The sequence below is a fragment of the Eufriesea mexicana genome, unplaced genomic scaffold (genome assembly GCF_001483705.2).
Source record: "Eufriesea mexicana isolate 0111107269 unplaced genomic scaffold, ASM148370v2 scaffold2087, whole genome shotgun sequence".
Lineage (NCBI taxonomy): Eukaryota > Metazoa > Arthropoda > Insecta > Hymenoptera > Apidae > Eufriesea > Eufriesea mexicana.
Genome location: NW_016910162.1, coordinates 657,248 through 673,620, shown reverse-complemented (window position 1 = coordinate 673,620; position 16,373 = coordinate 657,248). Strand labels below are relative to the sequence as shown.

The following is a 16,373-nucleotide window of genomic DNA, read 5'->3' as shown; positions in this document are numbered from 1 at the left end:
ACGTATGGGATACAACAATAAATGTTTAACACAAGATTAAAATATGCTTATTATTATTTTGTTACATGTATAATATGTGCACTTAACATTTGCAGGTGAACCAAGAGGAGAAGATAAAAAGGAGAAAGGAGAAAATAATGAAGAGATGCAAATGTATACTTTCCTGTAACACCATGTTTCCATACCCAATTTCTAAAATGAATCATCTGTGAAGCAATTAACACTGTGTTTTTCTTCTTAAGGTGTACATAAACTTTCTTGCTGCCATCCCACGGTTTTGGTCAGAACACGTGCAGCAGTATACCCGGCAATTGCTACGGCTCATGATGCTCGACAAGCAAGGAAATCCTCGAACAAGAAACTCTGGATCGGCGAGACACGGTCGTGAAGCGAATCGATCCCGAGGGGAGCGGTGAACGAGCGACGAGCGACGATCGTAGTCGTGATTTTTCTTTATTTACGGAGGAGTAAGGCAGGGCACTTAATCCTCCCGGTAATGCCAAAGCGCATCCTCCAGGAGCGTGCCTAAGGATGCGATCGATAGAGACGTCTTGACGTCACGGAAGACGTTGTGGAATTCATTACGCGGCTAGGCCTCCTGGCTCGGTCTGTCTGAGCTTAAAAATTAAAAGGCTCTCAAACAAAAACTCCCTTTTTTACTTTCAGGTTCGCGGGTTTGTAATCCTTTGACTAGCAGAGGTCTCTGCACCGGCGTCGACCCCTGGAATTCGGGATGGAGGCTTGGAAACAAGCCTTTAGACCTCTATCCCCCCTTCCAAACGCTTTCCTTCCTCCTGTAGAGCGGCGAATCAGCTGGAACCGTCGATCGGCCGATTTAAGTATACTTTTTCGTTCTCTCTCCTTTTTTCTCTTTCGTACAGCCAGAAAACCCTTTCTTCTCCCTGAGCATTACGGCCTATTTGCGGGAGATTTAACGAAACCGTCATGGACCATTGGACCCTCCAAAAGGACAATCTTCGCTTATCGTGCAACGAAATTTCAAATAAGGTCGATCGAGCTAGTTTACTTGCTCCGTCTCCAGATAATGGATTGAGTTTTATTGTTACTAAATAATCTTGTTTATTAAATATTTGTTAAACGTACTTAATATTTTTATGCAAATTTGTACTTACTTATTTAACACGTTTATTACTATTAACATTTTACTAATATGGTACGTCGACTGAATTATTTAAATAATTTTGCTTACGCGACTGTTGTACTTTTGATTTCATACATTTTGATAAAACGACTTAAGAAATTAAAAGAATACGTGATGAAAGAAATTTCTATTTTCATTTACAGAAAACTTTTAATAGCAATGATTGTATTAAATGTAAACTTTAAAAAATATTTAACAGCAACTTAAGTATTTTTCTTTAAAAATAGTTGATGTTATTATTTTATGTTAATTTTATGTTATTTAGTTGATGTTGATATGTTAATATTCATGTTGATATTTTACCAAATATGTTACCATTTAACATTGGTAATGTTCATCAGTTTGAATGATTTAGCCCATCGCTTTTACACAATATATTGATGATATATTATAAATTTTTAAAAGTTTGATAAAATATATTTTATTAATTATACGGTTATACATTATTCTATAGTCGGTATCGGTTTTATGCAATTCGCTTTTTAAAGAATTCGATGAACTGTTACGTGCGAAGGAAAAAAACGCATCTGATGGCAAAATATACATACCTGCTTGTTTTCATTTCAGTTCGATCAAACGTTTCTGTCTCGTCGAGTATTATATTTTGTTTGCCGTAGATTTAACGGAGAAAGTGCGATTTTCCTTGAAAATCAATTTTAACCATCTACTTGCACAAAAACATTTGATGATCAGAAGAACGATATACACGGTCAGAAATTTAATAAAAATTCGTATTTTATTTACAAATAGATAGGAATAACGCTGTACAATCGTGCAAATATTTCAGCAGTCTGGAATGCCATTTCAAAGGAATAAATCAACGTATATTTGATTGCTCTGAATTTTACTCTAATCTGTGATTCACTTTTCAGCTAACTATTCGACAGGACACCCGAGATGTATTTGAAAGATGCCCCTATGCAATCTGATACTTGAGACCATCTCCACCATCGACATTAGTTATGGAAATTAATCGAATTCACGTAACGATCTAATCTGGAATTTTGTGTGGAACATGTTGACTCGTAATCGGTAAGAACGATTATTGCCCTATTGTCTTTCAGTTTACATTTCCGTTCATTTCTTTCTTCTTCCCGTCGGCAGTTTGCGGAGGGTCGTCTTCTTTAATAAATTCGCGACGCTTGTCGCTTTCTTGGGCGCCATAAAGATCCAAATTCTTCCCGAGATAACAAACTGCTGCATCGAACAACACTCCTATCATCGAGAATCCTAAAAAAACACATTATCATACAGTAGCAGAACACTCTGACAATAAAGACGCTAAAAGTTAAATATAAATAAGATTAATTATACCTCGGACATGTGTGAACAGGTTTGTCTCTAACAATGTGATAAAATTTTATTTTCTCTATGTAGTAAAATTATTAAGAAATTATTGAGATCTATTAAATATTTGTACGAGAAAATGGAAATTGAAAATAGTTAATAAAATCAATAGACTTGTTGATATAGAGAAGTATTTTCTGTTTTCGAACGTATCTATTATTTTACTGATCTAAAGTTGACAATTTGATTAGGATCGAATTGTTACATCAGTGTTTATGTTGTAATTTCGAGCATAAAAGTATATTCTTTCAAGTTCCATCGAGACCAGATAAGATAAAAATATTAAGTCTCTTTGTCACCTATCTTCCACCATTCGAATCTATTATTGTATTTACGTTAGTCTATAGTAGATAATAATGAATTCAATGTTTTATGGTACTTTTAAAAACAATAAAACCTCCAGTATTCGGATTAATCTGTCGCCACTGTTCTGATATTACTGTTCTTGTCAGATAGTAGAACACACAATTTTTTATAATTTTATGAAATATTTTATAAAATATTTTATTTCAGATTTTTTTTATAAAGTATTTTATATTTTAAGAGATATAATACCAATAATGACAGTAAAAAGTAAAATAGAATATAATTGTAATGTTTTTTAAATTACTTATGATGGTTTTACTCATTTTACATAAATATGTCATTATTTTCGCACTTACATATAAATATGTAATTACCATACTTTACGTATTTAAATGTAATACATTTTTAATATCACATGTTTTCTGCATGGCATCATTATTATCTACAAAGTATTAATTATTATACCTTTATTATTAATTTTCTATTAAAATAATGCAATAAGTGATCAGATAATGGAATTTCCATTGCATAATTTTAACAAATTTACTTCTTTTATTTTAAAGTCTCCTGTATTGATCACTCTATTTATATAAGAATACCAATAAATCACAAATATAGGGTATTTACAATGATCGTCATGACTTTTTAGACGTTTCAGAAAAATCTGGTAAAAAGAAACGTTTTAAAGAAAATTAAGTCAGCACTAAGTTAACAAAAAATTCTAATATTAATTCACATTCATGAATATTATTCAATGTTTAAATATTTTATAATATTTTATAATTGAAGAACTTACATACTTACATACTACTGTGTTTGATTTTTGTGTAAATAAGAAACCTTGTTACAATTCAAAACGATTTTCAATCCAAATTATTTAAAAATAGCGCCTTCATATAATATTACTAATTTCTTCCGATATCTTTCAAAGTACTTGATACGAAAGATAAAAAAATATTTTTTGTAATTTTTAATACTGTAATAATAATACTGTTTGTTGCTATTTAAACGCTGACTTCTGTTCCATAATATTTGTTCTATCACGTTATTAAAAGCCTTTGAAAAATCATGACGATAGTTGCGACGAACGCTCTGTACCGCAGGTTATCTTCATTAAGGATTCCGCTGTACAGTGTGACTTGTTGATATAGAGAAGTATTTTCTGTTTTCGAACGTATCTATTATTTTACTGATCTAAAGTTGACAATTTGATTAGGATCGAATTGTTACATCAGTGTTTATGTTGTAATTTCGAGCATAAAAGTATATTCTTTCAAGTTCCATCGAGACCAGATAAGATAAAAATATTAAGTCTCTTTGTCACCTATCTTCCACCATTCGAATCTATTATTGTATTTACGTTAGTCTATAGTAGATAATAATGAATTCAATGTTTTATGGTACTTTTAAAAACAATAAAACCTCCAGTATTCGGATTAATCTGTCGCCACTGTTCTGATATTACTGTTCTTGTCAGATAGTAGAACACACAATTTTTTATAATTTTATGAAATATTTTATAAAATATTTTATTTCAGATTTTTTTTATAAAGTATTTTATATTTTAAGAGATATAATACCAATAATGACAGTAAAAAGTAAAATAGAATATAATTGTAATGTTTTTTAAATTACTTATGATGGTTTTACTCATTTTACATAAATATGTCATTATTTTCGCACTTACATATAAATATGTAATTACCATACTTTACGTATTTAAATGTAATACATTTTTAATATCACATGTTTTCTGCATGGCATCATTATTATCTACAAAGTATTAATTATTATACCTTTATTATTAATTTTCTATTAAAATAATGCAATAAGTGATCAGATAATGGAATTTCCATTGCATAATTTTAACAAATTTACTTCTTTTATTTTAAAGTCTCCTGTATTGATCACTCTATTTATATAAGAATACCAATAAATCACAAATATAGGGTATTTACAATGATCGTCATGACTTTTTAGACGTTTCAGAAAAATCTGGTAAAAAGAAACGTTTTAAAGAAAATTAAGTCAGCACTAAGTTAACAAAAAATTCTAATATTAATTCACATTCATGAATATTATTCAATGTTTAAATATTTTATAATATTTTATAATTGAAGAACTTACATACTTACATACTACTGTGTTTGATTTTTGTGTAAATAAGAAACCTTGTTACAATTCAAAACGATTTTCAATCCAAATTATTTAAAAATAGCGCCTTCATATAATATTACTAATTTCTTCCGATATCTTTCAAAGTACTTGATACGAAAGATAAAAAAATATTTTTTGTAATTTTTAATACTGTAATAATAATACTGTTTGTTGCTATTTAAACGCTGACTTCTGTTCCATAATATTTGTTCTATCACGTTATTAAAAGCCTTTGAAAAATCATGACGATAGTTGCGACGAACGCTCTGTACCGCAGGTTATCTTCATTAAGGATTCCGCTGTACAGTGAGAGTTATATGTATGTGCATATGTATACCACGAGTACCATCTATTTACATGATCAGCTAATATCATTAATCAAATGAAAAAGGTCTACTCACGAAACCACATAAAAATCATTCCCAGTTTGGGAACAAAAATTCAGTAAATTTCCACTTGCTTTAAAAATTTGTTCAGGAAATATCTTTCTTATAAAACAAACAGGTGGATGACAGGTGATTTAAAGAACCTGACACGCGAAGTTTAGTTATCTGGCATTAATTGTATCGTAGTATTAGGAGAACAATTCAAACTACCAAACATATAATATCATCTGAAATAGCAAAAGCAATAAAGTAATTAATTCTTTCTTTGATATCCCTGAATAACCTCAATAATATTACGAAACTTATTATTCATCAATTATATTTAAAGCGTTTTCTTTCACTTTTCAGTTAATCGTCCAATTAGTTACAAATTATGAGTAACGTTTCATGATCTGCAGCCCAAGCAAGTCACGATAAATGAGAAATGTCAATACGAATAAGACGCATATTGACATCGAATCCCAGATGAATTCTGCCGGTAAGGCGGATCCAAACCAAATGCTGCGCGCGCAGGTGCTGGTTTTCAACACTTGGCGCGCATTCGATGAATCAAAAGAAACTAGACGTTTGTATACATTTAGTTTGAACAAATACTATTATATTCCCGCCTTGTATAATCTCAAATGAAAATTTTTTCGAATTTTTCAACGGTTTTATATTTTATAATATAAAATAAGTTAGCATAACGCAATGAGTTTGACATTAGGTTTGTGATTGAATTTGATACTGTACAGTAGAAGCGTTTTTCTAGAAAATCATAATTTAACTTCTGAACAAATGTCACTATAGATACTGTACTATACTTATTAAGTTGCATACATTGCGATGAAAAATAATTTTATTATTTACAATGTATATACCATTATTTTTTATTTTGCAATTAGTTGAACTTTAGATGACAAAAATTTTGTATTGTATATACATATATTCAAATAGTTTCAGTGCTGATTGACATAATTTTGAAATGCATATGTAATTACAATTAATATCCACAAAATTAATAATGAAATATGAATATCTAATATCACAGATATTATGCATTTCTGTTACATAAATTCTGGAACACATTTAAAGGAATTTGATGTAAAGGGTGTCCCATGGAAAGTGCCTTGTAGTTAACTACTAAACGACAGATGATAGGACAAAGATGTGAAAATATTTATTAAAATATTTTATGTAAAATACCATTATGTACAAAAATATAAAGAAAATTTTTAATTTTTAATTTTTCAAGGTTATTTCAACATGACTCCAAACTTTTCAAATAGAGTTCCATATTTTGGGTTGGTGTTACAAAAATGCAAGGAAAAGCAGAGAAAAAGGTTAAGGTAACCCAAGGTTACAAAGATGAACAAATTTTAAAACAGAGAATCGATGTCTTATACGTGATACCAAACCAAAAATATAAAATGATCTTGAAATAATCTTAAAAAATTAAAAAGAACAAATTTTGTTGTACTAAAAAGTATCTTCAGATTTTGATCCTATCATCTTCTATTTGGTAATTAAATCAAAGTATGCTAACCTCAAGACACCCTATATTACAGAAGATCAAATTGCGTTCAACACAATTCGAATTTGTCTTCTAGAAAATATGTGTATACTTCCTGGAAATAACTCTTCTTTTTCCTACTTCAACAGAATATCAATCAAGTTGTATTACACTTCTACTGTCCACTTTTAATCCATTTACTAGAGATCACATTACACGTCTATCATCACTGAAAACTTACCTGCTGATGTTATATTAACTAAATACCGGAAGTTTCTTCCATGATGGAACCAACAGTTGCCTTTGGTTCCGCAAGACTCTTCCCAGATCAAGCAAGTTGAGTCGATAATGGCTCCGTAAATAATTGGCCCCGGTATCAACGCGAATAAGGAAATAGTCATCAATGTGATACCCTGAGCGAAGCTTTTATCCTTTTTGTCGACACTGCGATAATTCACCAGGACATTACCAATTTTTCCAGAACACGCCAATGTGTGTATGATGCAAGTGAGAACTATGAAGAGTACATAAGGGCCGCTGCAGTCGTTTGTACATGGACCAGCTCTGACTTTGTCAAAATTCATCATATGAGCGTCATCCACGTAGATCGATTGGTCCTTCGAGTGGCCATCGGTGGTATAATCGAAATGGCTCCTGAGACTCGACGTATCCAGTAAGGGAAGACAACTGCAGTTGCCAAATTCCTTGTCGTTTATTATCGTCTGACAACCGGCATGGCAAGCAGAGAAAAACGTTGTCTTCGATTCTACGTGGCAAACAGGAGAATATTTCACACCTTCACAGTTGCAATCAATATTACAATTAGATGTCAGGTTCATTCTGCAACAGAATTCAATTGATAACGTTTGATTCGTGTTTGTTTAACATTACTTCTTAAAAATACTATCAATAATAATAAAAGTATATGTAATTAATTTGCGACTAAGTATATGCTTCAAAATATTATGAAAATTGGCACATATCGAATATATACTTGCATATGTATACAAGAAGAAGTATAATGCATATTTAAATGTGTATTAAATTAAGAGCAATACAATCTTGTATTTTAGCACAAGTATTATGTATTTAAATAGCTTAAAAAATATATTATAGACAAATTTATGAAGTTATAGATATGTATTAATGTGCTTATAAATATGTATTTATACTTCAACAGAAAACAACTAACATAGTTTAGATCTGAAAAATATATGTGTACCTGCTTATAATGTATAATAATAGTGTGGAATCAAAGAGATAATAGGTGTCTATGAAGCTTTAAGGAATTACAATTAATTTTAATTAATCACACTTATATATGCTTTTTAAACAATTCTAACACAAGGCTGTGACACAAACACTCATAGTATGTACATTTATTATCTCAAACATTTAATATTTTTAAAATAGCTTCAAGACGTCTATAACTCTTCTAGAATACATAAAAGTCACATTAAATCGTATGAACAACGCTCTATATATTATATTAAAAGCAACGGTACCTTACATTAACAATGAAGTATGGTAGCAACGTAAAGAATCGTGTCATTCGACGATTTCTGTTGGTGCATACATAATTGTATCGTTTACCATAAATATTACAAAAAACGTACAATTACGTATAGCAGTATATTTCTATACTAATATAATAGAAGAAAACTATTCATAATTATTTCCAATTTACACTTAACCATAATCTTATAAATATGAAAGTAATAATAATATTTAATCGTAATAAATTTCCATATTCTTAAGAAAAAAAATTTAACAAAAATTTCGATTATAAATTACAAAATATATCGAAATTTGATTAATAATTATAAATGGTTAATTAATTTTCTAACACATTTATGTATTACTGCATATATTTTCTACAACAAGTCGACGAAGTTAATCTTCTCCAGATTTTTCAAATTTCGAATACGAATTACACGAGTATCGCGAATATCACGATTGTGCCAATTTCATAATACAAATTAACATTCGATGTACAATATTCTCATCATTAGTCTGGAAACAAGTGGATCAGTGATATACTTATCTCGAAGTGTTTAAAAACAATCTCTTGTAAGCAAGAAAACGTACTCACTGCATAGTTTCTAGGTTGAGACCTTCGATACCGATATCAGAGCAACCGAGGAATATAAAGAGTATCTGACCAGCGACGAAACAAACACCGACGAATACGTTCCACGCTAACAACGGTCTGGGACTAGGTTTGAATTTGCTAATGACTAGCCCAGAAAGCAGAAACCCTAGTATCATACCAACGAGCGATATAGGACCTTCAAATATAAAAGCTTGTGTTCAATGATATCTGAGAAATTACTTTGGATCGATTGCATCGATATAAGACATATTTTCAGAACGTCGTGACTTTTCCAAAGTGACACACCTGCGATCACGGTGCCACCAGCAGCTGAGGTGCTATATTGGACCTCGAGATATTTTGCCAAAAATGTTACATAGGCTGATGCACCCAGCACGTAGAATACTGCGCTTAGATTGTTAAAAGTCAACAGCCAGTTTGTCAGTAACCTCTTCATTGCTTTCGGAAATTCACGCATAGTTGGAATATATTCGATCTCTATCGACTTTCTTGGTTCCATCGGTTTCATATACTGTTCCTGCATAGTCAGATGCAATTTCAAGGGAATACTACCATCCTGAAAGGCATACAAAATGTTATAAAGTGATTTGAAGAAAATGTATATTAGATATATACAATTTTTATTTTTGTGTATTTAAAACAAATTATTGTAAAAATTAACACAGATAATTTCTTCCTTCTCAGCACAGATAATTAAAAATATTAAAACTATAAAGAAATTCATCATAAAAAAGTTCTTTTACTTATTTATATTTATTTTATTCATTTTTGTATATTTAAAGCAAATTGTTACAAAAACGAACACAGATAATTTCTTTCTTACCAGCACAGATAATTTATATATTAAAACTATAAAAAATTTCATTGCCATAAAAAAGCTCTTTTACTTATGCATATTGTCAATATATGTTCTAATATATATTACACGATTGAAAATAAAAGAATATTTAAAAAGTTGGTACTCAGTAATTAACGAGTAGAATTTTCATCGTAGTTTGGATACACATAAGTTTAGTGCGACATCTTAATAAATGGAAACGTTTCTACAGATGCGCAAACTTAAGCGTAGTAGATACATCAAACTGCTTTGTTAAACTCTACATCATTGAGTATTGTATGATAAATCCTATCGATTATGTTTTACCTTCTTGGCAGTGTCGATTGCAGTATTTTTCGCAGTCGGTAAATGACGTGGGAACATGGCTATCAGAATAGAAAATATACCCATAGTGGCACCTAGAATAATCCAACCCAGCCACCATGCACCCAGCCATCGTGGATCCTTTTTCGTAATTACAGGATCTAAAGTGGGATCTATGTACAAACTAAGACAACCATAACCTAGAAGGAATCCTATTGCCGGTCCGACTGTCCTTAAAGCGAAGGTAAAACCTAATTTAAAAAATAAATATTATAAAATTAGAAAACTAAACAATTAAATATCATGATAGGAATAATAGAATTGATTTGTAACAAGTAAAGAGTTTGCTCAATAAATTTAAATTATTTACAGTGTTCGGTTAAAGTGAATTTAATTTTAAAACGGCGAAGAAAAAATTTTTTTATATACTTTAACATATGAAAAATTGGAACTTTCAAATTATCTTAATTCAAATGGTAATAAAAGAAGAAATGAATAAAAAAGTATGCCCTTTCTTGAAATCATACTAAGTGACTATCGGTACCTATTATAGATTACGTTAATAATTAAAACCGCCAGTAGGGTACACTACTGTCTTAGCATACCAAGATGGATGTCTTCTCTAAAGTCTTATCTTACGTGTTTAAAAATCAAGTGATTGCATCGTTTTTTAGATGTGAATGAATAATTTGATTGCTGTGTGGAAGAAGAATATTTAAATATTTGCGATAACCTCATGAAACAGAAAACATAGTTATTCATGATTTTAAGTGAATTTATACGAACATATGATGGAACTGTTACGTAGAATGAAAACAATAGAAGAATAGAAAAAGAAAGAATGCGAATGCTGAGAATATATTGACGAGAAACTGCATGCAGGAGTGAATTAAAGATAAGCTAGTAGCGAATTAAGAATTAAGTTCATATTGAAATAGTATGTTGTATGGTAGCTATAAAACTACAGCTATAATCTTAGCTTGATCATAGTTTATAAATATGCATTTATTAATATATTAAAGAGTGCACATCCACATAGCCTTCTTCACTAATCTTACATTATTGATTTGTTTATATTTTTGTAATTGATAAATTGAGGCAAGTGTTCACTGAAGTGCAGTATTTTATTTTCTTAAATTTTTCAATATACGTACTTAATTATTTTATAGGTTAAGCTTTTTTCACTAATGTTATTAATTTCTTTTGTAGGTTATGGCATTGTTGATTTTTTTACTCTTTCTTTAATATTTTGTCAAATTAGAGATTACCGAAATGTTGAAACCTCGAAACCTTTCGAAACCCAAGAAAACTCTGAATTTTTAAAATTTGGAACTTCATACCTTTTTTATAATTCAAAATCCTCGCAAGCCAGGTAAGAAAAAGGTATAAAATCGATGGATAGAGAATCGAAAAATTCAAAATAAATTGGATCCGGGAATTAGATAAATTCACATATTGTATTTTCCTTTATGTTTTGTTTAATTATGATCATTAAAGATTTATACAAGAACTTTGTTGAACCTTTACTTCTTAAAACAATATATTAATTTTGTAAAACATCATCAGTATTTTGAATTTCGAAAATTTCAATATTTTACAAAGATTCCAATTCGAATTTCGAGTATTCAAAAATTAGGCTTGAAATCATTCCTAGACAAAAAGTTCAATATATTTTTGCAATATATTTTATTTAATGAAATCATTGCGATATATATTTCATTTAATAATAAAATAATATCGATTATTTAATAATAAAAAAACAGTACCGAAATGTATGTTATTATTTCATATAAGATTATGGCTTCATGCAATTGAAATTTTGATAAAATTTTAATAAGAATTATATACAATATTAAATCTAATAATCAATTAAAATCTGCTTGCAACTCATTTTAAAATACAATTAAAATGAATCAGGATCCAATAAATAAACTTATCGATCATGATAATGTGATTTATGATTAAATGAAGTATCTGTATACATATATTGAAGCAGATAAGAAAAGCAAGGCGTATAGTAAATATTTATAAAAAGTAACAATATTTGGGGTTCCTAATTTTCCAACTTCCTATTATTCTTTTTTCTTTTTTTGGTACGTTGTTTCGCAAATAATTGTATTTACATAATACTGCATAAACTGTCATACTTTGTATCTACCTAATATTGAAATTAATGGAATACTTTTTACATAATTATTTTAGATGAATAAATATTTACCTAAAAGCATAGGAGTATTTTTCTTTTTCGTATTATCATCCAGGTACGTTTGGCCAAGGCCGTAATAAAGAGTGGTACCAATCCCAAGAATGAACTGAGAAAGAAAAACAAGGAGTCTCGGAAGAACACTGACATCCAGCAGCGTTTCCTCCTCGCAACGATCCGGTTTAACGACACGTGGACAAATTGTCAGATCTTGGGAGACTGTGGTGGCGTTCAGCAAAGTTTGATCAAGGTATTCCTTCGTCAGTGCTAAGGCATCTCGTCCTGGTCCGTATAAGAAATGTGGAAGTGCGAGAACTAAACACGAGAGTGCGCTGAGACCAACACCAATCGCCATCCATCTTGGACGGTGACCAGAACCTCCGTAATAGGTTAATATCAGAGACAGAATTTCAGAGATCTCGTTGCCGGAAAGAATTAATCCTGGAATAAATTAAGCTCGAATAAGTTTAACGAACGATCGTTCTTTGTTTTATAATATATGCAATGTTTTATAATTTCGAAAGTTGTACATAATTGATAGCTAAACTTTAAATACATTTAATGCTTTTAATCTCTCAAATTTTTATTAAAAGTTGTACTTAATAATTTAAATTTATTGTTATTATATATGTTCATATATTTGTATAAAGGCTGAAACTTGATTCAATATTATATTGAAGCAATATATGAATATTTTGTAGTGCAATTATTTTATTAATTTCAATAGAAAAATATGTTATGTCAAAGGAAACCAAAATTAGATCCTATAAGTCATGTTCTAAACTAACAAGTGAAAAAAGTTATCATGCATAATTTATGAAATATTGTTTGTAATAATAAATAATGAATTATAATTGTTACAACTTTTAATTTATGCCTTTGCTATATTATATAGAAAAACAGATTGTTAAATTTACCAAGTGACTTTTTATTTATTAATATAATCACATCAAATTTGTTACAGATATTTTTCCAATTATAGCCATGGCACAAGAAATGTTAATAGTATTGTAGAATCTTTTCATTTTGTATATAAAGAACAATTAAATAAATTTCTCAACTTAACATGTTTTAATATTAGACAAATACTAAATTGTCATATTCAAATTTTCTAACATATTTATAAGACTCATAACACTTTGGTATGTATTATGGCTAGTATTATGAAAATTCATTTCTAAAAATTATTATTACAACAAATAAGCAATGGGTTGCTCCTATTATATTCCTAATCTTTTTTAGTATAAATAATAAATAATAAAACTTTAAAATACTATATTTCCATCTATTTAATTATTGTTTTAAACAAATACTTAAATAATTTCTAAAATTTCTTTTCAGCCTGAAAGTAATATCATAAAATATGAATAAAATAAATAATAATAAAAAGGTAATGAAATATGTAACAAATAGAGAATGATGAACCTAAGTATTCGAAAAATTTCAAAAATTTGATATACAAACTATTTATCCAATAAAAAGTAATCAAATGGAAAAAAAATAAATAGTGAAATAAATAGCATTTCACACATTATAAAGTGTAAAATAATATCAAATAATATCGTCTTATTAATAATACTAGATTAAAAAATTAAGTATATAATAATATACTAATGAATATAGCTTTTATGTCTTCAACTACATACGACTGTAATTTTTGTTTCAATTTTTGTTTCAATTTTTGTTGTCAATCTTTTTACATTTCTCTCATACCAAATCAGTTAACTGATTTTGATATCAAAATTGTTCCTTATAAACATCAAACTAGTAGCAATTGCCCATTATCTTTACTTTGATATACATAACCTTACTTTCTTAATTTTTAATTTTAGAATATTTAATGTTTCAGTTACACAAAAGACTCAAGGTAACACTCTGTGAGAGAAGAAGCAAGGAATTCAACGTATAAGTGAAAATGTATCGTTCGTGTCGCTATTGAATTCCAATATCAGTTCAGGTATCGATCGATATCTTCAGCAGAGCAAAATCGACCTCGTGAAACCGCGAAGTTCCAGATGAATATATTCGTGTGCGTAAAAGTCGTATCGATTTCTCACGCAGCCTCTGTAACACGTAATTAACGTCCATCCAATTGTGTGTTCACGATGCAAATAATGTTTCAATCGGAGCAACGCCGATGCACGAATTAGTGGCCAAGAGGGGAGACGAAACAAACGGAAGTTCATCAATTCCTTCGCATCATAGACGTTTAAAACTCGAATGCAGCGGAATAACAATAAAAGATTGAGTTTCAAATGGATTCTTTCGTATCGTGTAATTTTGAAACTTGAATGCGATACAATATCGATAAGAGATCGATTTCAAAATTAATTTTTTCCCATAATTTAATTTTGAATCTCGAATATGTTAGAGTAGTGATAAAAGATCGATTTTAAAATCGATTTCTTTGCATGACGTAATTTTAAATCTCGAATACGATAAAATAATATTGGGAGATTAATTCCAAAATCGATTTTTTCACATTATATAATTTTAAAACTCGAATGTGTTTTTCGAATTCGATTAATTCTTATGATATAATTTGGAAATTCTAATGTAATAGGTTAACAATAAAAGATCGATTCTTTTATCACAAGTTTTGTAATTTAAATGTAGTATAATAATGATGTAAAATCGTTTTGGAAAACGATTCTATTGCGTTAAAAATTTTCATGTTCAATCATGATAGGATATCAGTGGAGGACTAGTTTAAAGAATCAAAACGATTAATCGGATTAACGTTACTTCACATAAAGTAGAATATTTTATAAGCAATTAGTTATTAGTCATTTATATTGAGCAGAAAAAATTCTTCATTTTGATAAATCTTTCCTGATTAAATTAAAAATAAAATGTAATATATACACATCTGTATACATAATATAGTATTCATTGGTTCTGATCTCAATGATTTGTGAGATTTTCATGTTTTGTAAAATCAATTTTGTTGTGTTATAAGAAATAACGTTTTCCAACATGGAATAAATATTTTCCATACATTTTAATAAATGTATAATAAATACATGTTTCTGACATTTGATGAATAGCATGTGCTATACATTTATGTATGTAATGTACCTTTTTCCTCATAAAGTTAAGAGTTGATGTAAATGTATTTCAATTTACAAAAATTGTAATTTTTTGAAGAACCTATCAGATCTGATTCAAAAAGTTGAATATATTAAATTAATTACATATGTGTAACATAAGTGTAATAATATATTTATCATTTTTCTCCAGGTATACAGAATATTTATACTGTACTTAAAAATCTTTTTCTATTCTATATCTTTTATTCATTGCATCTGCTATATTTTAGTTAATAATTAGACAGTACATTAAAGATTTAGAATTATATGAATATTAATATTATAAAAAGTAGTTATAATTCTATTTCAGTATAATATATCTAAAGAAAATAATGTATAATGATAAAATAAGTAAAAGTGTACGAATATTATTAGGAATATTCTTATAACTAAAAAATAAATTATTAGTGCCAATTACATATGCAAAATTATATTTTCAATTTTCAATTTACATTCATAAGAAAAGTCACTCTATCTTTATGTACTATATATCCCAAAATAGAACTGTGTTAGCATAACATTAATACAAATGAGTAACTAAAATCTTTGTCTTAAAAGAAGGTGTCTCTTAAAATAAATGAAAGTTAAATTGGTGAATGCAACTTTATATTTTTGTATATAAAATATCAAACTTATTATTTATTATTTCCAATGAATTCAATGTGATGTGCAAGTCGTCAATAAACAATTATTTAAGAAATTGAAAATGTAACACTAGCTAAAAAATTTACTAGCTTATATTAAAATCATAACAAATACAATTTAATTCCCAAAATTATATACATTAATCCTAAGTAATTTGAATCATTAAATTTGTCCAATTTTTGGTATCCTTTTACCAAAGCTCGAGATGATTTTTGTCTATTCGCTCTTAATCAAATCTCAAATAGAAAATGCGAATTTATAATTAAAAAATTTCAGGTGCAGAATGTTAATTTTCGAATTTGTAATTTAAAGAGTTTTTAATTTTCAGCAGG

The 16,373-nt window shown here is 28.7% G+C and overlaps 1 protein-coding gene across 2 annotated transcripts in view; it reads right to left on the bottom strand.

Moving 5' to 3' along the window:
• Positions 1 to 1,621: 1,621 nt before the first annotated feature.
• Oatp33Ea (Organic anion transporting polypeptide 33Ea) overlaps positions 1,622 to 16,373 on the bottom strand; it is a 24,985-nt gene continuing 10,233 nt past the window's right edge. For both annotated transcript variants that reach the window (XM_017902886.1, XM_017902887.1), the window contains exons 3-8: positions 12,323 to 12,748; positions 10,108 to 10,355; positions 9,249 to 9,519; positions 8,943 to 9,138; positions 7,092 to 7,690; positions 1,622 to 2,392 (exon numbers count right to left, since the gene is read on the bottom strand). In XM_017902886.1, the coding sequence (XP_017758375.1) occupies positions 2,223 to 2,392; positions 7,092 to 7,690; positions 8,943 to 9,138; positions 9,249 to 9,519; positions 10,108 to 10,355; positions 12,323 to 12,748 (1,910 nt within the window). In that variant the 3' untranslated portion in view covers positions 1,622 to 2,222. The remainder of the gene's footprint in view (positions 2,393 to 7,091; positions 7,691 to 8,942; positions 9,139 to 9,248; positions 9,520 to 10,107; positions 10,356 to 12,322; positions 12,749 to 16,373) is intronic.